Source organism: Argiope bruennichi, chromosome X1 (assembly GCF_947563725.1).
Source record: "Argiope bruennichi chromosome X1, qqArgBrue1.1, whole genome shotgun sequence".
NCBI lineage: Eukaryota > Metazoa > Arthropoda > Arachnida > Araneae > Araneidae > Argiope > Argiope bruennichi.
The window spans coordinates 29,950,977-29,976,717 of record NC_079162.1 but is presented as its reverse complement, the minus strand read 5'-3'; the positions used below and the strand labels follow the sequence as shown (position 1 = coordinate 29,976,717).

General features: G+C 28.2%; 1 protein-coding gene across 1 annotated transcript in view; it reads right to left on the bottom strand.

The window, feature by feature from the left end:
* Positions 1-9,903: 9,903 nt before the first annotated feature.
* The window catches only part of LOC129958545 (transient receptor potential cation channel subfamily V member 5-like), a 147,735-nt gene continuing 131,897 nt past the window's right edge, over positions 9,904-25,741 (bottom strand). Inside the window, exons 17-18 of the mRNA XM_056071086.1 lie at positions 13,481-13,606; positions 9,904-10,463 (exon numbers count right to left, since the gene is read on the bottom strand). Of these exons, the coding sequence (XP_055927061.1) occupies positions 10,353-10,463; positions 13,481-13,606 (237 nt within the window). The 3' untranslated portion in view covers positions 9,904-10,352. The remainder of the gene's footprint in view (positions 10,464-13,480; positions 13,607-25,741) is intronic.

The window sequence follows — 25,741 nt, the reverse complement described above, 5'->3', positions numbered from 1 at the left end:
AAGGTTCAATTCAGTGCCTCTGGAGTCACAAATTAGAATCCCCTATTGAGTTAAAGTTAATTTATACGATTTAGATTTACTGTAATTTTTGAAGCTCTCATCCCGAATATTGGAAGGAGTGTATCATTAAAAGTAGTAAATGAAATTCAATGTACAAGATTAGCGGGTAAAATAATATTTTTTAATCGAAGTGAAATCTGAATTTATTAGTAAAGCGACTGACTTATCCAAACTTAAAGAATGTGTTTCATTAATATAAGTATATATTTTGCAGCAATATATCTTAAACAGTGAAATCATTGATAATCATATGATTATGAAAATTAGGGCTGAAAAACTGCAAAAATATAACATTTTTTAAATTTCCATCCCGCTGAAGAACATTTACTCTAAGCTCATTAGGATCACAATAATTTGAAATAACAGATTTGATTATATTCAAAAACAATTTACGTTGGCAGGACGGCATCCAACTGAATAAAATAATCTTAAATGACTGTTTGGGCGATTTGTAGTAATCAGATGCTGATCTTTAAAATGCACAAGAAGCCGCTTTATTGTTAAAGAGTTATGTATGATCTTTTTGAGTATAAAAGTAGTTGATTTATTGACTTTCAGTATATATTTAAAAGCATGTTGTTAATTTTCAAGTGCAATTATAAGACACATAGAAACTCAAATTACGTTATCTACTTCTCGATTGCTAGCAACCTACTATGCATTACCAACTTGAGTTACATTGGAACATTGTATACAACGCAGAATATTTCGGATTATGAATCAATCTAAAAATTTTAACCTCCCAAGAAATTCTTAGTTATGAAAACTCATTGAAAAAGTATCAGTACAATTTATAATACTTATTTTGTTAAAAAATTAATGAAAAAAGAACCTAAAATAAGGAGTACCGGTGGTCTATGAAATAAAAAAAGTATAAATGGAATTTGAATAGAATTAAAAAGAACCTGAACTAATGTATTTTTGGAGAAGTTCTTGAACTTTTTTAGAAGGTTTTTGTTTGACACCCCCCTTCCTCTTTTTTTTCTGCTAATATCTAAATTAGACGGAAAAACTGCATGGTAAATACTTAAAGAGGAAAAAGGCTTTTAACTGCACAACAATACTGAAGAATAATTTTTTTAACTGTCACAAGTTTCTACTTCTTTTATTCTTTCTACAACACACTTTTTCTATCAAAGCAACGCGCATTAACGACCGCATTAACGCGCATTAACGATTTACTGATTATATTAAAAATCTTTAATGAGGGTAACGAGGAAAAGGCATTAATGAAATACTCAATTTATTATCAACTGGGAAATAATTCGATCCAATAAATGTGAAAAAAAAAACCGAAAATCAAATATATATGAAGTAATATGTTTGTTTGAAAATATGCATCTTCGAAACTTGATTTAAAGCGCACGAAAAAAGTATGTAGGACGTTGAATGCCATGTTAATTTCACATGTGGCTTACTCGCCAGGCCGACATTAATTTCTCATTATGCGCTGAATATTTTGGTGAAATATTAATTACAATAAACTTTAATCTGTTTAATCCTTTTTAATACATTTATTTTACTGATATCACCAGTGATCCTCCCATAGTGCTGAAATGTAGTCATTTGCTATGTTTGTATGATCTATATTACATTAGTTTATTCGTACCTTTTTAGTAACGATGATACAATTGAAAAATTTAAAAATATTGAACATTTACTCGAATTACATATTTTTAGTAATCTTGACTTCGCCGGTCATCGGTGACTTCAGTGGCATTACAAATAAACTCAATATCGGTCACTGGTGTCCCTCGTGGCATTCAACGTGTTAAATTTCAAGAAAAAAAGAACCAGGAAAATTTAGGATAAAAATTTACATTTTGGAGAAATAATAGTTTTTCTTTTTAACTTTTTATCACCATTCCATTGAATTTCATGAACATCTCTTGAATAATAATTTCTCTCTGTTTTGTTTTTCATTTCTTTAAAAACTTATCATTTTGGGTTGTTTTTTTTTCTCTCTCTCTTTATAGAATTTCTTGTACAATTATCATTTGGATTTTACATATGATTTAATCATCAACGATTGAATACAGACAAATGGTATTAGAAGAAGTTTTATAATGGTACAAGTGAATTGCCTCATATCTTTAAGATAATCATACTCATGACAATTACACATAATTTTTAACTATTATTGATGTGAATTTTGTGTTCGATTTTATAATTTGTAATTATACAATTATTCCTGCATTTTGTTTGATTACGAAAAAAGTTTAATCTCAAGTTTTAAAATTGTTTTAAAGATTAATGAAAAGACTAAGATTTTATTAAAAAATGACAGAAGTTTTCAATATCAAAGATCTATTATGAATATGCTGGAAGGAAATGGAAAGTGGCGTTTTATAGCAAAATGGCTGGTTTTGACTAAGCTGTACCAAATATAAAATTAAAAGATAGAACAACGTAAAAACCTTCTAAGTAGAAGTGCTAAGTATAATTAGTTGTAAAATAGTTTTAAAAAAGTTGGTGGCAAAATGTAAATTTAAAAAGCAAAATTTCTGAACCAAAACTGAGAAACGTTCAAATCATTAAAAAAAATTGCATAAAGTAAAAATTGTGACTTAAATTATTCTTGGCAATAAGCCATTATTTCTAAGGGGAAAAAAACAAATTTAGATGGAGTCTCTCAGCCATTAATTCCTTCAGATTTAAAACGGTAATTTTGAAAAAGTTTAAACGAGAAGAGTTAAAATCAGAAAATTTTGTTAAAATAAGGTCAATGGTTTGAATTTCATTAAATGCTGTATTGAATTACTGGTGTGCAAGTGTATGCAAATGTGGTGTCTGTGTCCGATTAGGAAGCTAAATAACATCGAATTCTCGAGTAGGAAAAATAGGCCACGATGCAATAACAGGTTTTATACGATGCAATTTGAAATTAATTTTCAAATTCCATCTTTTTCGCCATTTAGCAAGAATATAAAGCTTTATAGATTGGTGGATGTCTACAAAAGGAACTGTATGTTCCAAAGTAATAGAAGCTATTTGAGCAGCAGAATATGCTTTCTTATTATCAAGAATATCTCCATGGCTAAGAGTTCAATAGAAGACAATGTTAAAATTCTTGTTTATCAATGAGGATATTGTGTCTACGATGCTGAGTAAAATAGAAGAAGTGGTAATTTCAATATTTTCCAACTGTTGTAACACGCTTATATCGTCACTATAAATGCAGAATTTTTTATATATACTGCAAGAGATTAGTTGTAGAGGTTGAGGTACTGCCATTGCTTCTGCATTATAATCTGAATAAAAGGGAAACATATTATGACTATAACTGGCATCATTGGTAACGAGATCAAAGCATACATGCTCATCTGCCTTTGAACCATCAGTAAAAACTGTTCTATAATCAAAACGCTGACAGCAATGGTAATGAAAAATAAGTTACAAAACAACTGAATTCATGATATCCTTAATGAATTTTGCAAACGGATGGAAATGTCTGACAATAGGTACTTTCCAAGGTAAATTGTGGATATGTGCCAAGCATCATCATTTAGATGCGGTTGATAACACTCCACATAAAGACTGTCTACAGAAAATGTGCGGAAGGCATTCGAGCAAATTTTTAAAGCAGAATGACGGATAGGATAATTTTTTTTTCAGTTTAGATGCACATGAAGAACACTACACAGTACAATCATAATCAATACCAGAAGGAATTACACTTAGAGTCTTACATTTTAAGAAGAGATATTGGCTAAAACTTTCAGGTTGTTTAATAATCTCTCACATTTGTTACACAGGTACAAAATATGCGGAAAGTGAAAGTGACCAACATGTTGATTTGTAAATTTTAAGGAGTATATTACGTTAATTTGCTTATGATAATGTTGTTGATTTGTTCATAATAATTATAGATATAATTTCGTGCAAATTTTATCTAAAAACCTCGATTATCTTTTAATTAAAAATTTCACTTTTCTGCTTAATTTTTCGAAGGAAATATGTAAGGTTGAGAAGAATAAGACCATTATTATAATATATCCTGTTACAGTTCGAGAGAAAAGCCTTGGATAACTTAAATATAAATATCTATGCTTTACTAGGATTGGAACATATACTCATTTCAAAAGTTATAAAAATTAGTTACTTTTGAAAAGAACTGAAGAGTAGTAAACAAAAATGTGGTGAATTAACTTGCAGTCTTCGGCGATAAAATTGAGCAAAATAATACACTGTAGTAACGTTCAAGAAAAAGGTCGCATCACATCATATCCTTAGTTAAATCAATTTTTAGTTGCTGAATTATAACGTAATCTTATTTCGGATTTTTTCAGGTACATCAAAGCATTTTTGTTAAACTATTTATTAAAAATGAATTTTTAATATTCAAACATTTCGAAATGCAGCTGAATAATAATTTTATGTATGTTTGAAAAATATTTTGGATACATGTCGATATAACAGTAGATATAGAAGTATAATGATTTTTTTTTTTTTTTTTTTTTGCAATAAGTAACAAGCTTGCAGTGGGCTTAGGATTCAAATTCCATCTCTTTTCCTATTTCCTCTCTTGTATAGAAAGATGAAAAAAGAGTATTTTGCAGTTTAAACATTTTACTTGTTCCCACACGTTTGTGGTAACATCATTGACTCATATATTTAGTTTCATTAACTTCTGTTTAGAATAGCAGTTGAAAAGATTCAGAATCATTATAGGAAAGAAAGTCTCTTAAGATTAAAAAAAAGACAAATTTTAATGAAGTTTTTAGTAAATAAATAAAAGAATATATAACAAGCGTTTTAGAATAAATCACTGTATTTTGGTAAAACTTCTGGCAAGATTCTGCACTTAAGAAAATTTAGGAAAGATAATACTTTAAAGAACATATTATTTTAAATATAAAGGACATTGTTTTGTCTTTTGAATGGGAAAAAAATCTGTTGTTTGTGTTTTGCAGCTGTTGGAGTGCTAATTTTAAATACGGCAACGAGGTAGAAAGCCATTGAAGACGTTGAAAAATGACAGTTTCTTCGAAGAAAGGCTTAATTTACCGAAAGTTGAGATTGAATTCTTTTGATATTCTTTTAGGTATTCTGAAACAATGGAAAAGTCCTACTGGAAAAACAAGTTCGTATAGCATCTTCAAAGTCTTGAGCAAGAGCCAAAAATCGCAAATTTTGCGAATTATGCTTAGTATTATGTTCAGTCTGGAAGCTAGAAGACTACTGAAGCAAAAGTTAATGTTGATGCACAAAATGTCGAAATATCGAATTACCTTTAAGATTTTAGATGCTGACGGAAGTTTCATAAGAAAAATTTTTTAAAAAAATTATAATTTTAAAATAACAAGAGATAAGTTTTCGTTTATGTTTTTAGGATGTATATTTTTTAAATTTGCTTTTGGTGTGCGAGTACTATTTAATGTGATGATATTCAATTTCTCAAAAATAAAGCAGGAATTTGTTTCACATTTTATTCCAAATGAATAATCAAAGCTAATTTTCAAGGAATGTTTTGTTTTCCTGTAAACAAAATCTGCATAGTTTCATTTAATAGTTATAGACACGAAATTCTTATTTCTATTATCGTTTACTTGATGTCATTTATATTTCCTTATACTATATAATCTGTCTTAAACTGCAGTAAAGGAACTTCATCAGTGACAAATAAAAGATTCTTTTCTGGATAGTTGAATCTAAATTACTAAAGCTTACGTCTTCGTCTTTTGTTTTGGTATCTGCAAAACTGCAGCAAGCAAAGATCATTAGTCTATATTTCGAACTATCTTCCAAAAATTAAATATCAAATATCTTTATATATTTTTTAATTATTTATTTATTTTAATATCCTTACCGATCCAGCCTACCTGGTTGAGTGTGAGTCCTTTTATATATATATATATATATAATATCGAAAATTATGCAGATTATTTAAAATTTAATCCCATACTTATAAATTCATATTTCAAAAATGATAGAAGTTAGAGGGCATTTTAAAACACCCAAACATATTATCACATGAAAAGCACTTATCTTTTATTGATAAATAACTTGAATTCTGTTTGCTTTAAAGTATTCTTACCGAATTTTTAAAAATTCATTATGCGTAGCTATGAAAATTCATAGCATCGATATAGATGAACAATACTCCGCAAATAGAATTTTATGAAAATCTGCAATATTTGATGATAAATTCTGTATGCTTCAAAGTATTCTTACCTTATTTTTAAAAATTCATTATGCGTAACTATAAAAATTCATAACATCGATATAGATGAACATATTCGGCAAATGTATTTTTATGAAAATCTGCAATCCTTTATCTGCTTCTGCCCTGTAGCTTTCTTGGTTTGCGTGTCTTCTTCATCTTCCTCACCTTTCTTCTTTTCCAGTATATATCCGATTATTTAGCTACCATCATGACGGAGTGTGGCAGAACAGAATTTACATCCACCAAGCCTGCAATTCACTAACCCATCAGAAACTTTTTTTTTTTTTTTTTGTATGACAGGTCTAAAATTCGGTTTTAAAATTATACCTTTAAAAGTGCCGTTATTGCCGTTATTCTGGTATTGTCGATTAACTAAGCGCTAATTATGAAAAATTTCTGCTATGCAGAATTATTAGTGTGGCATAATTCAATGCATTTGTCATGTGATACAACGTATGTACTAAATATGCCCATGTGTGGCTGATAATTTTAACTAAAATTTAATTTCAGAGTAATTTAACAAAGCTTAAAATGCTAGATTACTGTTACTTTTTATTATAATCATTTATGATTTATTAATTATATTTATTTTACATTATTTATAAATATTATATAAAATTTTTTGCTTAAAATACATGGAAGATAATTCTGGATTGAATTGAATTGCAAATGCTTTGAATAAAGCAAAAGAAAACAATACTTCAATATGAACGAAGAATTTGCTTGAGACAATTCATATCATTTTGCATTTTATTACTGCAATTTGCTGAGTAAAGAAGGTAAAATGTCTCATTAGGAATCGTACTTCATCATATTTTTTACGGTGAAAATGGTTTTCACAAAAATGTCTCAGTCCTTTGACCTTATGAACTCAATTAGAAAAGTAATTTGAGTTATGATATATTTATCTTCAAGGACTTCCAATATTGCCACGGAAAATATTGCTTTTATATAATATTTTTGTTCTCAGAGGAGACAACACCATTCTTAATAATGAAGCGTTACGTAAAATTTATGATCTGATAACATTCAGCATATAGCAAGTCTTATACAAAAAATATAATGCTATATAAAAAAAATTGAACTGTAGATGGGAAATGTGATTATAAAATAATTATTTGATTAATTTTGGATTTTTTTTTTTGCTTTTGTACGTATACACACACACACACATTCAACATTCAAATAGAAAATTTTATATATTTCTCCACTTATGAAATAGTTTTTTTTTTAGTTTATTGATGTGAAATGAAATCGCGGATTTCTTAACTTTTCAATTTTTGATAGAATATGAAAAACTTCAATAATATCCGTAAAAATAACTTCATTTAATAATAAAAGTATATGCAAAATTATTTATGTACCTATTTTTCTATGTTATATTTTATAACTTTATTATAAGGGTTTTGATCTTTAAAATAAAAATTTTCAGTTCCGAATTTGGCATAATGTTTTTGAGCTATTATGTTCATATTAATTCAAGCATTTCTTTTCATATGTAATGTATTTTTCAGGTTTAGTTATTTTCTATTTAAAAAGTTTTTTTTTCTGTATTGATGATTCGGTGATCAGTGAAGCTTTGAATACATGATTAAGTTATAATATATTGCAAGTTCTGATTAGATTAAAGGTACAGAACCGAATCTATTATTTATGTATTTAACAAATGAAAATTTAAATTTTGTTTGACCTAAAGCATATTACGAAAAAAACGCATGAGCTTAGAAAATGATAAGCTTAATTGGTTTCAGCTATACAAATGAGTTTTGTTTAGTTTCTTCGTTATTTTCACAAAAATAAAACTTATTTCTTAGAATCATTAGTTGTTAAAAATGTGAAATACTTTAAAAAACAATTATAAAATATTTTAGCCAATACAGCATAAGACAGTATACAATTAAAGTATACAGTTTATACTTTTAATACATATAATTTATACTTTTGGAGCAGGAAGTTAGCTGTTCACATTAGAGTTTTTAAGTTGACACTTAACACTTTTATTTAACAATTGCAGATTTTTCACGGTTATATAGAACAAAATGGCTAATTTTTTACGTAGACTGTCGCTTAAAGCTGATCAGATTTTTTTATCGATTTAGATTTTTGATAATGGAATTTTTAATTTAAAAAGTAAACAATATCTATTTGCGGTATGTAGAAAATAAAACACATCATTATAGTTGAATGAAACAATAATTCCTTTTTATTCCATATCTCATTCTGATAGAAAAATTTAGCTTTTAATTATGTTTAAATGGTCAGTATTTTTAAAGGATAACGATGGTTATATTTATCCATGTGTGTTATAAAATTCTCATATTCATTGTCTTTTTAGGTTCGATTAGTAGATCAAACAATTTCTTCAATAACCAATAATGTTTCCAATATCCTGTAATATTGTCATCACTAAAAGAACAATTCAGATATTCTGACCAAAGACCTAAATCACTTTTCTTTTGTTATTAGAAAATTACATTTTCATTAAAAAAAAAGCTAAAAAGTATCTAAGTGCATAACATGATATTAGTACTCAACTCACACAGTGGCTTCGATCGACAATTTGTCTTGTCAAAATTGCGAGTCATTGCAATTAAAAAACAATGCCCTCTTCTTGAAAATCAGGTGAAATTTTCCCTTTATTTCAAATTGCATTAGATTTGCTTATGTATAATTTAAAAGTACGTCATAAAAAAATATTATTTTTTCTCAATTTAATAAAAACTCAGTCAAATTAAATACAAATACTTATACAATTTTAATCAGTTTTAGCTTAAATATTTTTTAATGTTTTGACGGATGAAATATCATACGTTTTGACAAGAAAATTATTACTTTTATTCAGTTTCAAAGCACCCTCAATTAAGGACCAAAAATGCCCCATATTAATACTTTTAGAAAACTTATTGATCTTGCTTTTCGATTTAAAGGTTACGTATATGAGAAGCTTTCTCAAAATGCTTTTCGTTTTCGTGAAACATTGCATTTGAGGTGGAAATATTGGTATTGCTTCGATGCTAGGAAAATGGAGGATTGGCATCTAATGTCCTTGTTAACAGCCTTTATTTAGTTTCAAAAATAGATTGCTGTAAAGAAAACGCGTAACTAACGCGAAAATACATATGCTTTAATGTCATCGTATACAGCAATGAAATGTCATTATAGAAAGATTATGATTTTTTTTCCAGAGAAAAACAGCATTAAAATAAATCTATGCTATATCATAGTAACAAGAGACAGAACAAAGCTTAATTCTAGTTGGAAGTTCGATAGAACTAACTATCATTTTCAATTTCTTTAAAAAAAATATTTTTAGCATTTAAATAAGGTTTACTGAAAATATACTTTACGCAACCTTCTTCAAAAGTCATTTTTGTTCATTTATATTATAGTAAAAGCTGCAGTAAATTTATCTGAAATAAGAAAAGAAATTTGGTTAATTATTTCATTTTTGGAATTAAATTTACCATACAATTTCTTTTGGATATGAATGTTTAAAGTTAATTTACGCCAAACAAATCAAGACACAAACATTAAAAATTTCTTCACAATTTTTTTGTAAAACTATTTTTATTATTTTTGGTTATATTAGAAAGAATATTTGATTTCAATAGAAACAATATTAGAATATATTTTCTAGGAAAATATCAGTAAATACCTAAACATAAAACTCATAGGAAAATAAAGTAATCAGAAAACGCTTTACATCTTTTAATCTTTGAATTTTATACGGACGAAATAAATTAAAGATTGCTGTTTCCGTAAACTTCAGTAACATTAAACCTAGAATTTGGAGATTCTTTCATTAAACCGTTCAGTAACTTTTTAACTGTTTAAATAACTTCAGCCTTTCAGAAGTCAAGGTCACAATTTTTTTCCTACTGGCTGGTCTTTTTTAATGTAATAAACTTCTTCACTGTTACTCACGTAAAATCTTTTTTTTTTTTTTTTTTTTTTTTTTTTATGTTCAACATAAGCGTTCCAGGGAACTTTCTTTTATCTGAGGCTATGAGAATCAAAGAGGTCTAATCAAGACTTCCTTTCTTCAGCGGAAATATTACTTTTAGGCAAGCAAACAAAGGAACAAATAACATTGGAATAAAGATTTCTTCCGACACTACTCATGTTCTCAAGTCGTTTTGACCTTCCTTTCAGCTTGTCTCCTCTTCCGTCGGGCTCTCTGCTCAACATTGGAAGTTCTCATTTCGGCAATGCATCGCAATTCCTCTTTTTCAGTTTCCTGAAATTGAAGGTAGATTAATGCAAGTTTAACAGAAGTTTAATTACATTTCTTGAATTATAGAAGGAATAGAATTAGTAGCTATAAATATTGGAATATAAAAACTATTACACTGTGTTTACCGAAGATTATTATTTATTTTGACCCAAAATTACACAGTTCCCCCCCCCCACAACTTTATAAATTAGTGTAGAGAATGCTGCCAAAAATAATAAAAAAATTGTGTAACAATATTTTTAATGAAATGTAACTAATTAACGACAAGATTTCAATGAAGCTTTTTGAAATCATTTTTATTGAAAAGCTGTTTTATTTCGAATAAAAGATGGAAAAAATATTAAAAAAACTACAACATTAATAATAAAAATGTTGAAAGGGATGAGATAAGTCAGAAGCAACTTCTGGATGGGAAGGGCGTGGTTCGAAACCCGATTATACCAAAACCCTGTTTATATGCGAGTCTGAAGCATCTTATCAACTCTGAAGCACTCTACAGGAAGCTGGGATCATACATGCTTCCGCTGGAGTGACATGGATTCTTAGAGAATCCTCTGCTCAATAATCGATTTCATCAACTAATTGCGAGGAATTAGTTGACGAACTGAGTGCAGAATTGAGAGGTATATCCCAAAATGACCTTCATGTAACATCAGCCTGGAGCGACAGTTGACTTAATGCTATAAAATTTAATTTTTAAAAAGGCAGAGACAAAAGTGGCATCATTTCGAAGTGTAAGTTTATAATGTTAATATATGCAGTTAATAAATGCAATAAATAATAATAGTATACAGCAATTCAATAATACAAATTTAAAATTAACAAATTTCCAATTTTTTATAATATTAATTAATGGTTCTATCGTCATCGATATGAATATTAATTTTCACTTGCATCTTGTAATATCGTATTTTATTAAAGTGAATTAAAGTGAAGTAAATTTATTTTAACAATAATGAATTAATATAATAATAATCAATCTCACTATATTTTATTTCAAATAATTTGATGTTAATAATTAGGCAAATTATGAAATTTAGTTTAATGAATAAGTTTTAACTAATTTAATTTAAGTCTACGTTTTAATAAATTTTCATAATAACATTTCAAGTTTACCTTAATAATAATTTTTATAACAAATAATTTGTTAAAATTTTATGATTGCAAAATTTTGATAATATTTATATTTTTTGACTGTTAGAAAAACTCACACGTGCTCAAAACCTTTTTTTATTATCTTTTATTATTTACTTGGCAAATATTTGATATCTGGACATCAGCTGAGGTGTCATTTTTTTTTCTTTCTAAAAAAAAATTCGAAATTTCCGGGTAGAAACACGCGTCAGAATATCATGCTAGCAGGAGAGTTAAAAAAAAACTGTTATCTAAAAAACTAAGTAAATTTTAAACATCTGTTCTTACAGTGACACTATCAGTTCTGGAAATTTTAGTTTTTAAATATTATTAGTAAAATATTTCTGGTGATAAACATGTGTCGGGAGATTACGAGGAATTCAAACTTCAAGGATCTTAAGGAATGACCCATTCCGTATTGATTTAAAATAAAGTAAATCGGCTGTCATAGACTTGCTTATTTCTAATTTTTAGAATTATTCTGATGAGTTTCCGAACAAACTAGATTTAAACTACCCCTATGCAGTGTACCGTATAAAAAATAAATAAGTAAAACACACCTTTTATACGAAAATGAAATTTTTTTATAATGTATTGGAGAACATGGGAGAATGAAACACGCAATAAATAAATAAATAAAATTGAAATGAAAAAAAAAATATCCGGAAAAAATGACCATTTTTTTATTTTCTTGTTTAAGAATAAAGAAAGAGGGAATATTGTAAACGTCAAACATTTTAGTTTTGACATTTTAATGAATGAGTCCTTTTTGGTCCACCCTAAATTTGGAAAAAAACCCATTTTTACAACTATGGCTGTCTTTTAAAATGTGAAGACGATTATTCAAAAAAGAAAAGCCGAACGAATGAAATTTGTTATGTGAGGTTTACACCAAAATTGAACATCACTATTAAATCTTGGACGAAATCTGTCTGTCTGACATTATACATGTTAACATAATAACTCAAAAGCGCAAAGAGCTAGACACACGAAATTTGCCGCATAATTTTATCTCCAAAATTATAGATTTATATCAGTCTTCGAACCAACTTATTAAATAGTTGACCGTCAGTCGGATTGTTGACTACTGCGCATGTGAACGCGAATTCAACAATGCAACAAGGTGCATGAATGAAAATTAGCATGCGTTTTTGACAACTGAAGGGTAGATCTGAATCAAATTTTAAGCCTACTCTTTAACCAAGGGCTAGTCTGTCAGCAAAAAAGGGATCCAAAATGCATACTTGATTCTTTTCAGTATGCGACGAAGCTAAATGCAAAACTCACCATAGCGTGTAAATGTAAAAGAAATTCGAAGAGAAAATATTCAAGTTGACTATAACTTTTCACCTGATTTGCAATAATTAAATTGATACTAGGGTATTTATGATATTTGCTGATGTCTGTTTAATTACTATACTGTTTGTAATTTGTAATTAATTTGTATAACGATTGTATTACATGGAGATGATTGAATAAGGTTTCAACTAAGAACTGCTCACCATCTCCCTCTATCGCTCATTTGGAGCTTTCCTATAAAATAATTGCTTCATGTTCTGAAACACATGCCACTGAGATACGGCGTTCTTGCAATCTCTACAATGTCTAGAATAAGATTACTTTTAATTCCAGCTTTTTGACTTGTTGCCATTTAAAGTTGTTTCAATCTGTTCTATGTGAATATAGATTTGCTTCTGAATATTTCCTTTAAGGGCTGATTTCAAAGGGGGTTTGACATTTTCTTTTAAAGAGCGGATGTTATAATGTCAGTAATGTGTCTTTATCCTTACCAATAATTTAGAGAAAAATATTTTTAATCGACTTAAAACTGGTAAATAAGACATAGCGAATCACTTTAATATGTAAAAAAAAAAGTATATATTTACGTTATGCTCTAATCTAAGAACCAAAGCTCTTCTCCCATCAGCCATGGCTTGTGAATAATTCCTTTGCTGCTCCAGACATATATGAGGAGGTACTCCACGTTCTACAACCAACACAATTCGTGCCCACTGGAATAAAATATTAAGTCGTTATTCTTTAAACATAAATTGTTTTATAAAATGTAAAATCACGAAAAGATTATTTATAATTCTAAAGTTTCACAAAACACGATTTTGAAAGGCCCCAAATCATATTTTATTCAGCCATAGAACCTCATTAAAAAATAAAGCGTTGTAGAATTCTTGATAAGAGCAGTGAATTAGTGGCACTCGGATAATTTCATTTTTTCACTTTCATGTTGTATCAGGTGTTATAAACTGAAATAAATATACTATTTAGAGGTTATCTCAAAGTCAGGCGTCCATGTATCTGTTCCCTTATGTTCTCCCAATTTTGTTGTTATGATATTATGTACATTATTTTGGTTTTGAATTTTCTGAAGAATCTTCATAGTTGCGTAGAAAAATTGTTCTCTTTGCAGCAATGAAGATTTTCTATGTCTACTTTCAGCAATGTTAATATAAATTGTTGCAAATATCAATATTTTAGCCGATATAATTATTTGGATAGGGAATTTACTGAATTCAGGAAAAAGGCATAATTACATTGCGTTCCATCTGAAAAATCTCTAGTTCTTTATGCGTTTTCAAACCAGTGAAGGTAAGAATTTATTTGATTCCTGTAAAGATGATAATCCTATTACGGACTTTTATTGTAATTTAAATCCATATACCTAACATAAGAGACATAAGAAATACTTAAGCGTCAACCATTCATTTTTTAAAATCCATTTGCTAATTTGACTTAATTACAGATTTAAACATCAAAATTTAAATTCGAATACCCGATAAGTGCAAGCGACGGTATTAACGTAATTTTTCATAAATTATTATTGAAAAAATTCTGAAATAAATTGCAGTAATGGAATCAATTATAGTCAACTGGCACATATTAAATATGTCGTATTTATTTAGTTTGGAGATCCATTACGCAGTGTACAGTGTAAGACAACTTAATGTTATATGATATATGCAGTTAGTTTGTTACTTGACGTCAAATACATTGATACCTTTATTTAGCTCTTATAATTAAAATAGTAATTTTGAAAGATTTATTGCAATCGGCGAAGAATAATCTAATTTCATTTTTTTTTTCTGATCAAGAAAATTTTCAATAAGTTGATTAAATCAACTTAATTTTTATAATTAATGTAAAGAAGTAACAAACAAAATTTGTAAAATCGGAGTTTTTTTTTATTATTATTAAATGACAATTTTCCATTTCCATTTGCAACATACTTGCATCTTAGAAGTTAAATACGTTAAGCATTAAAAAAGTAAATCAACTAATCAAATGTTTAGAGTCAGAATTACTTTTATACCTTGTACGATTAGATTAGTTCTAACAAATATTGAAGATTCTGAAAGAAGAAAACTCTATGAAAATTTTCGCAACGAATTGCATGGAATTCCCATTGGAATAGAAACCCACATTTAAAAAGCACTTGATCTTTACTGATTTTAAAACTTATTTATTCCTTATTCAATTTAAATTATTTTAAATAAATAAGTTTGAAGGTTAAGGCAATAGTTTATTTCCCATCAGAATTACGCTTAGGATTTTTATCAACTTTTACAGCTACATACCACTGGATTTAGAATGAGAGGAAATGAAACTAAGGATATAGAAATGAAAAGGGTCTCTCATCCGTTTAGTTCCGGTTTTTAGCTGGCTTTTCTGATTGTAACAACTAAAACTGCGTTTTCAGTGACAATTTGTTCACTTCTTTCATACTGAAAAATTGCGTGCATCTAGTGCATTTACATTAAAAAAAGTTTTTTCTGCTGTTTCTTATGTTAGGAATATGGTGGCACCATTTCAGTCAATAAATGAAATGCGATTTTTGAAATTAACCTCTTCAGAAACCATTTTCCAAATCCAATAATGACTTATTTTTTGGTTAACTATGTTTTGTCGATTCGGCATCGACAAAATTCACTTTACTTGAAAACATATTGAACATATTATTCTGAATTTTTATCCAATAAATTTAACATTTTTTTCCATTTGTAATAATTTTAATTTACAAGATAAAAATCCATATACAGACATAATAAAGTAGATGTGAATTTTGATATTAACCTCTTCAGAACCATTTTCTAAATCTAATAGTGATTTATTTTTTTGTTTAACTATGCTTGCTGAATTCTGTATTGGAAAAATTCATTTTACTCAAAAATATATTGAACACATTTTTCTGAATTCTTATCCATCAAATTTAACATTTTTTTTTCTATTTACAATAGTTATAATTTGCAAGAAGATAAAAATCCATATTCAGACATAACCGTGATACTCATTGAGAAGGTTCATATAAATAATATTTTTATTGTTTGACTATGTTTTGACTTAATTACAGATTTAAACATCAAAATTTAAATTTATTTCTGAATTGAATTTGCATATATCTAGTCCGAATTTTTCTGTTAAATTCTTTATTTTTACACCAAAGCAGTAGTTTTTACGCTAGGATCAAAATATTGTATGGAATTGATAAGCAAATTATTTGCAGTTATTCAATTATGTCAGACACAAATGAATAACAATTTTTTCCTATTCTGACATCAAAGGTAGATTTATTTACCTTGCTCTTTTTCAATAATCATACATAGTATTTTTACCAGCTTAAATTGTAGGACCCAAGTTAAAGTTACTTTATTATTCCATTTATATAACACAGAAAGTAAGAAAACTTCAAAAGGGCACGGAAGTATACTATATCAAACTAGATGTCGACTTAACAGTCATATTTTTGATAAACAAGTGTCTGGACATCTATCGAATTCATTCGTATGAAAACGATGTAATTCGAAAGCAATATGTCACAATTTATGGCATGAATAAGGTCAGAACGCAACTGTCATATAAATCTAGAACACTTTTTTATGTAATTTCCTTCGAGGAAATCATTCAGGATATTGATAAAAATTGGTATATATTCCGATAAATATGTGATCGATCAAGATTACTTACTGACATAAATATATATATGAACACTGTTTATTTCGTACTATTGATGTACTTTAGGCAAATGGAGGATACCTTAGGAACGTATATCTAACTGTAAGAGTGCATTTTTCTTTAATTTAATATTGCTGCATAAAAAAGAGGTAACACACGTATACTCATTTTGACAACCGAAACTGTTATGTAGGGCAATATGTTCTATTACTAAAATTATGCGATTATTCATTTCTGTAAACTTTCGTTTCCTGTGACAGGAATGCAAGCTCACTGACATCATAATTTTAAGTTAATTTTAAAGAGCTTAACATTATGGAATTTTCATATATCTTCTCTTTTGTTAAGCCATGAAAATTTATTATGTTGAACCTTTCAGTTAGGAGTGCAATTGATATATTGTATAGATGGTCAATGTGAGAAGAGTCAACTGTCGTCAGCTATATTTGAATGAAGCTTAGAATTTGTTTAAGCTTCAATAAATTGCTTTCCTTCGATGATTTATTTAAAAGAGGTTTTATTATTATTATTAGAAGTTTTAATTAGAAAAGGATGTAAAACAGTATAATTTTTTGATTTTTAGGTTTTTATTTTTTCGAAAGGCTTTTAAGCCAACATTAAGCGACTAATCTTCTTAATTATGTAGGCAAATAATTTTTATCATTTAAAGAAAAGGTTTATAACAACTGAAATCAATAAAAACGTGATTTATCCAAAACTGTTTTTAAAAGTGCAGTGCAAAATTTAATTGGGTGATAGACGTATTAAGATTCCAATGGGATGTTAAATGATTAGATGGGAAAATCAATCACAATGAAATTTCTCTGGGAGATTTTGCACAATATTTTTATTACTACACGCCATTTTTCTTCTGAAACCTCTTTTATCAATTCACAATATTCTTTTATAAAACTCTTTCATTTCTGAAAAGGTCCTTCTGAGCCTTTTACTTCAAAGAACGCAGTCCGGTAGAGTAAAATAAAGTCTTAGGATAGAATAACAGCAAAGTCAACAGATACAAACAATAAAATGCGAAATTGCGAATTCTTTCATCAGACTTCTAAAGTGCACATACGTGAGGTTAAGCGTGCCTTGCCTTAAATAGTCTATACCAAAAATAATCAAATATTTCTGATAAATTAAATGAGAAAGAGATTTCAGATTCAAAGAAAGACGTGTCTATAAAATGTTTCCGTCAACAAAATTTTCAGTGAAGCGTTATCTTCTTGGAGAGTGTTGTAACTTGACAGCTGCATAAAAGGACATTCAACTAAACAGCTCTTATCGGATAAATGCGCATAGGGTTTAGTTGCGAGTCTTTAACGAAAACAAAGGCTGCATTACTCGCAAGAGTGAATCTTTTGTGTTTGGTTTCTTTTCATTTTTTGCGCAGCAGTTCGGGTGAACTGTCTGCCATACTTCGTAAAATAAAACGTTCTGTCTCAGGAACGAATTAAACGTTAGTGGGCATTTTTAAGACATGATACTCTCTATAGAAATGATTTTTAAATGAATAAATTGATGCCCACGACGAGTTATTAATTTCAAAGATAAATGTTTACTAGTCATTTTGCTCTTAGAGAAAATATCCTTTGTGTTAGATATATTTTAAGGTTTTGAGGAGAATTTAGAAAATTGGAAGTAATCATGAAAATAAGACACTTTCTGTTTCAGGTATGAACAGAAAGTTGATGAGCATTTTTGAGATATATCAGATAGGATATTATGCATTATATGAAAGATTATGAAATGAATAAATAATTTTTTCAGCAAGTAGTTGATAGCAGATTATGCATTATTTGGATATGAAAAGATTACAAACCATTTCAAGAATAGGTTCTTGTTGATGCTATTAAAAATGATTGAGTTCAAGATTAACGTGTTTCTTTGGATAGCGAATTAGCAAAATATAATGGGCAATTTTTTAATTTTCACATATGTATTTAACTAGAGTTTCCTGAAACATAAACTAATAATATCGAATCTTTTATTTTATGAAATTTGCAACTGAATTTTAATATCTCTACAGTCGTCATTAAAATTATAATTTTCTTATTTGTGTTTTGAAATTAATTTAATTTAAATTGTAGCCTTTTGGATATACTATTGCAAATAGTGCATATCTGCTTTTTTTTGTATATACATTATGAAAAATATGCATAGAAAATATACAAAGTTTTCTCAGGCTTTTAAACCTAAATATGGTTAAAATATGAAAAGATATGTTATCTAGTATATTTTTATTCTATTAATTTAGGTTTGAAGTAAAATATTCCAATTTTGAAACCTATTACTCTTTTCAAATGTTTGGCACAAGTTCTGGAGTTCTGTCTCTAAACTGTTAGCCAAAATGTTTCATAAAACACAGAATTTCATGCTTATTAGTCGAGTCTTTCTGATAGGTTGACGGATACTTTATAAGAGATGAAACTCTACTTTTACATATACAAATTCTTAAAAGTTGGTAGCGCTTACCCTTATTGAATTGCATGAAGAGTCTACTATAAAAAAATGCAAAATACTGAGAGTTTTATTACAGAAGAGAAAAAAAAAAATTCTGCGATGGCATAGCATTTCCCTATAAATGTCCTATTTGTAGAGTGTTATAATGATCACAAATTAATATATGTGTAATTAAAAATTGTAAAAGGCGACAAATATAATGAAAGAAATAATTAGCAAAGTCAGAAAAAATGATAGGATTGAAAATCCTGATGAATGATGCAAGTGTCTTCAGTGCGCAAATATTTTTACATTTATTTTTATGAATGTCTTAAAACTTGCATTATGCGACAGCGAGAAGCATGATGAAGTTATGTCGACGTATATTTCATTTGGAAAAAGGCTGCATCAAGATTAACTACTACCACATGTTAAAAAAACGTAAGAAATTTTCATGTAACACCTGGAACCACAAGAGACATATGGCATTTTCTGACAATATACAACAATCTGAGAGCAAAGATATCTAACCTATAAGCGTTTTGCATCAATAAAATGTGTTGGCACATTTGATCAAGGCATATGAATATAACATGATAACATGAGTGAAGATTAGAAGAAATAAAATGAACCCTTGATCTATAATTCTTTGCAGCCGGTTTGCTGAATATGCATTATTATTCATTCTTAAGCGTAAGTTTTCTGCATTAATTATACAAAGAAATTTTCAAATGCATTTCCGGATTAAATGGATGACTGATAATCCAATTAGTTAGTTTTAATTTTAATTAAAATAACGTCCAATTTTGAAGCTGCACCAGAAATAATTCGTGACGGAACTTATAATTTTTAAACGTGTTTAGATACGCAGATTTAATCTGAGTCGATACTGCATGTTTAAATTTCATCAAAATTTTCGGATATCCAGATTAGAAGACAGCAGACTGGATACCAGATTTGCAATTCATTAGTTTAGCATAAATATAAAATACTGAAATGTTTTTTTTAATTAATATAAATTACTGAAATGTTGTTAATGCTTTTAAATGTTTTTCAGTATATAAAATACTGAAATGTTTGATTTAATTAATGAATCTAAAACTAGTACCTTTTAGAAAATTTGATTAAATTCAACAAAAATTTATTTTAGCATTTAAAATGCCTTTATTTCAAACACGGATTTAAATAGAAATCAGTAAGCTCAAAAAATTACTCAAGAATTGTTTTCCTAGTTGAAGAGTTTTATTTTATACTGCACACCAGAATTTTCAGTATCATAAAGAAGAAAAGTATCAGGTGTTTATCTGCACCTTTTACTCGTGATTATAGTAAAAATACGCAACATCCCTTTTCAATACTACGTTGTATCGACGTCAGATAAAGGAACGACGAACTTCAGGGACAGACAATATAGTGTGATAGGATAACTTATCGCAATATAAACAAAACGGAGTAAAAACTTCAAAGCTGCTTTGTAGATAAGGATGAATTAAAAAAGGATGTTTACTTTGCATTAATTTATAATTTTTTAGGAAACATAAATCTGTTTTCAAGTTAGTTCAATCTCTTTTTAATCTTTCTATAAAAGAAAAAAAAAGCATTTAAATTTTATTGACAATTCTTGTTGCAGATGCTATCACTTTGTTACATTGTATTTGATTAAAAAATTATTCACTATTTGGACTAACGAAGCCACCATTTCATTATTTTTTTAGATATAAGCAACAATTAATTTGGAAATTGTTGCATCTTAGTAATTCTTGAAAATTAATATAAGTTTATGTGGTTAATAAATTAAACAAAAACTCATTTACATTTTTGAAAAAAAAATCATTACTCTTAGAAAGTATTTAGATTTTTGAAAAAAAAAAAATCATTACTCTAGAAAGTATTTAGATTTTTGAAAAAAATCGTTACTCTTAGAAAGTATTTAATATTATTAACTTCATAATAAATATTTTACTCCAAATAATCTGACAATCAGTTAATCTTGGTAATCCTATACAATTGCAGTTATGAATTGTAGCTCCTCCCCCAACTTCAATTTTCTGAGAAACCTCTAGATCAAATATTTTCTTTTATTTAAAAGAGACGAATTTTAATAAATATTTACTCTAGTTTTCAGCCTTTCAACTATTTACTCTAGTAACGATATACATTGTAATCAGTAGAAATTGAATACTAGATAGACGAACAATGTGCATTCATTATCAAGGCTTTTAAAACAAGCAACGACCTTCACGCAGTGCACGTTTCGAGCTCATTTTAATCACGCAAGTTAGATTCAATTTTTTTCTATTCACGTAATCAAAATGTGTGCAAATAATGGATAATTTTGGCGATGTTGTGAAAAAGAGAGATGAGAGTGAATAAAGAGTAGGATATATAGAAAGCATTTGTCATAAAAAATATTTCTGATTATTGAAATAACTGATTTAATTATTACACGAAAGTGCAAATTTTTTCTGTACATTTATCGTAAATTTTTAGACTTTATTTGATATTGTTACAGTTTGCTATTTACAAAATTTGTATTTGTTTCTTAAATCGGCATTATAGCTAGCTGCTATAGTGTTTGTTTTTAAATTCGACATTATAGCTGCCACACCTTCAGACCGATTATTTTCTCATTTCAAGCAATGTAGAAGATAAAGATGAGAATAACCTTCAAACGGTAGCAGACGGTTGCGGAACAGGTGGCAGGAAGTGAACGCAGACTATCGCATCATCTGTCCAGGGGATGGATGCAAAGAGTTAGACATAATATTTCGGCGCCTTTTCTTTTCCTTTTTTTTTTTTTTTTTGAAATTAATTTGTCGGAATCTATTGCAATTATTTCTTTGATAGGCTTTTATTCTTTCTATTCACTTGTAATTATTTAATGTTATATTCAAAATAATTTAAACCATTTCATTTATGCAAAAAAAAAAAAAAAAAAAAGTCAGAAAGATCACTGCAAAATTCTAGAATCAAAAATGATGATAAAAATTCAGGTTTTGTGTTGTCCGATTTCAAACTATAATAAAAGCAATTTAATCATTCTTAAAATATTTAAAATGGTTCATTATAATTTTTAATTAAGTAAGCAGGGTGAGAGTACTAGGCACAACGAATCACTTTTGATAAAACGTTAAAAATTTAGGCTTGTTGATGTGATGTTATTTTGATTATACATTTACGAAATATTATAAATTTATTAACAACAATTTCATTATTCTACTTTAAATGGAATTGAAATTTTTCCTCTCGAGACCCCTTTTTAGCTGCTTGAAAAACATTTTGCATTCCTTTTCGTATTTCTAAAGAAATTTTATTGACTTTAAATGAGTATATCAAACTTTTAAAATCAAAATGTGTTTCTTAATTAATTTTATTACTAATATTCCCGAATCAAAAAGAAGCACACTCTTTCAGAGTTTTTTCTATTTTACATTTATTTATTCAACGGCATTTTGGGCTGGGACACACATTTTAAGAAACCTTCTTTAAAATAAATTTTTAGGAAACGAATGCCCCAATTTTTTAGAATTAATTAAACGAAACGCAAGCAAAATTTTACAAGTTCATGGTAAGCTATAAATACTTCCAAATAATTAAATATATGAATGAAAATTAAATATGAATCGCAAATAAGATTTGCCTTTCAGAAAAATTTTGAATGTTTTATTCGATTCAGAATTTATAGCTTATCGCTAATATTCGCGTATCAGCAGCAGCTGTTTCTTTCATGATAAAACAAACAATATTTAATGGGAAAAAAATGTTACAATTATTATTTATCTCTTGATATGCGTTTTAAACATTTTGTAAATGTATGCTGATAATCAACCAAGAGTTTAATTTTATTATCTGAGAATCGAAAGTTTCAAAATAGAAGAATAACTTTCACCAGCCAAAACAACAGATGTAAGATAATAGAAACCCTCACTTCCTGTTATGCACGAACGATTCCGCTAAAAGCCTTTGAAAGAAAAATGCTCGTTCACCTCACATGCCCTATTCTTGTAAATTTTATGTTTCTTAACCGCAACTATTTGTTAAACTTATTTTCGAAAGTTATTTCTTGTATTTGAGAAGAGGATTACAATTCGCAAAATGTTTCGATTCCTCAATAATAAATTCATCCTACAGTTAGAAATAGTATTACATACTATATATATGCCTCTGCTTTTTTTTTAAAGAATATGTATTGTAATCAGCTCTATTTCTCTTTTTTTGTTTTTTTGTTTTTTGTACTGGCATAGTTGGAAAAAGTTGTCATGGCTGCCTCTAGGGATAATATTCTACTTTGAATTTAACCTAAACTACAAATAACTTTGGAAAAAATGACGGTAAAAAGTTAAATGAAATTCTGAACTCTTCCTCCATAGACAGTGAATGAAGAAAATTGCAGATAGGATTTCTAGTTAACATAAATTTTCTTTATTCTTTATTTAATATTTGATCATTAAAATGTTTTTTTATGATATAATAGAATAAAATATGAATTATTTAAATATAATATTAAAACTTCAATTACTGACGAAAAGATTTTCATAAAAAATAATATTTGATAACACAATAAATAAAAAGAAAGAAATTATTTTAAAAAATAAGATAAATCATTAAAAATTGAAATTTTACATTTAAAGAAACTCTTATGTAAAAATTATGAATAATTTTAGATGAAGTAACACTATTCTAACTATTCTATGTTTTTCTAAATCACATATAAAGTATAAATAATTGAAAGTATAATATTATAAAAAGAAAAGTAATTGTCGAAAAATTGAAACAATCATATATATATATATATATATATATATTGCATTATACATCATATACATATTCATATTCGTATAGCGGTATTATCTCAATAGTAAACGCACAGCAATGACCAAGAGAGTTAGAGTATGATTGAAGGCATGAATCGGAGAAATTAATTATATAATCTACTATCTGGCTGCGCTCATAAAAAGCATTATTCAAAAATTGGCAGAAATTGCTTACTGCTGTCGGCCAGGGTGGCTGTAGGAAGTTTTCCTAGTTTTCTTCTGAACAAAACACAAGTATTGGCCTGTTTTTCCCGAAAATCTTCTAAACAGACAGCATATCTTCATGTATAAGAGCCAAGTCACTCTTACTTTAAGTACAACAAGGTTATTTCGATCAACAGACAATTTTGTTCCTCCTATTTATCACGAATCTTCTAGTCGTGGATTTAAATGTATTAAAATTTAAATATACGCAGGGCCAAAAGTTTGGTGGTTTATCAAGTGGTTCTATTACATAATAGAACCATTGCATTAATAAATATCACGTATTTAAAACAAGAACGAATTAAAAATTAATAATTTGCATCAAACGCTTTCAAGTAAATTATCGATGTTCCTGCTCCAACTTTTCTGAGCACTCATTCAGAGTACTCTTGTTGTACTGGTACTTGAACATGCATGTGATACCTAATTAATAATTTACTAAAATATGCATAGAGAGATATTTAAGCATGGAATGAAGTGGCAATTTAAGAGGACATTTGATTAAAAAAAGTGACTGAATGGAAGAGACAATTTAACCGCCCAGTTTAGAATTAAAAAAGGAATCGCATAGATCATAACCTAAGGAACACTGCAGTACAAAGTGCTCCAAGAAAAGCGCTGGTTAGTGGTGAATTCCGTATAAAATCTAAAGTGCAGAGTTATGAGATGATGAATATTAATAATCTTTCCAGCAGAGCTCCAAGAATAGTCATTTGAAGCAATCATATTTGTTCGATGATTGCAGGAAGTCATGGCTAATCGTAATTCGAAAATTGGTAGTTGAAAAGATGCGTAGGAGGATACATTCGTTCAGTAGAAAGAATATCTCTGTACTTTTCGTGTTGCGATTTTCCTTGAAATGTTGGAGTTGATCTGATGTAGTTGTAAAGAATCACTGGCCTTTTTCAAGAACATCGACCTTTACATTTTCTAGCATAACGCAAAGACTAAGTATCCACTGCAGTGTCAACCATCCAGCCATTTTTGAATAACTGGCTGTGTGACTAATTGCACGAATTCTCATCTGCAGATCGTACGGGATTTAAATGGCAACTCAAGAATTAACCAAATAAATAAAATAAACAAAAAGAAGCCTTCATATTAACAGCTTTGTATAAAATTTGATTTACTGCCTTATTGTTTTTCTCAGAATTCGAAGGATTTAAACTTCTAATTTTATCAAATACTAGTTGATATATCGGCATTTTTTGGGATTAAAATCCTTTCATGTATAATATTTTCAACATAAAAATTACTTTTGTATAATTTGCAAGATATTTTTTAAGTCATATGTATTGAAATAAAGCAGGAATTAAAAAAAATAATAATAGAGCAGTTTAAAGTTTTAACTTTTGAAATCACAGACTGGTCCTATGGCACGGAGTGCATACATTACTTATAGTCTGTCATTCAAAAATATTCCAAGCTGAAAATGATTGTCAATATGAAAACAGGTCCAAATTGGCATGATGTAAAGTGAAAGATTGGTTATCAAAAGGATTTCAATTTCCAATACTCCACACCATATGGAATATCCAATATGAGCCAAATGCAGAAACGCAGTGAGAGTAAGTAGTGTGTATGCGTAAGGCGAGGCCTAGGGGTAAGTGCCAGTGTCATGAATGTAAAATAAAGGAAATATCTGCACCGTACTTTAGAGAGACGTTCACTGAGAAAATCGTAGAGAGCAAGCGAAAAAAGACAAGTAGAGGAGAGAATTTA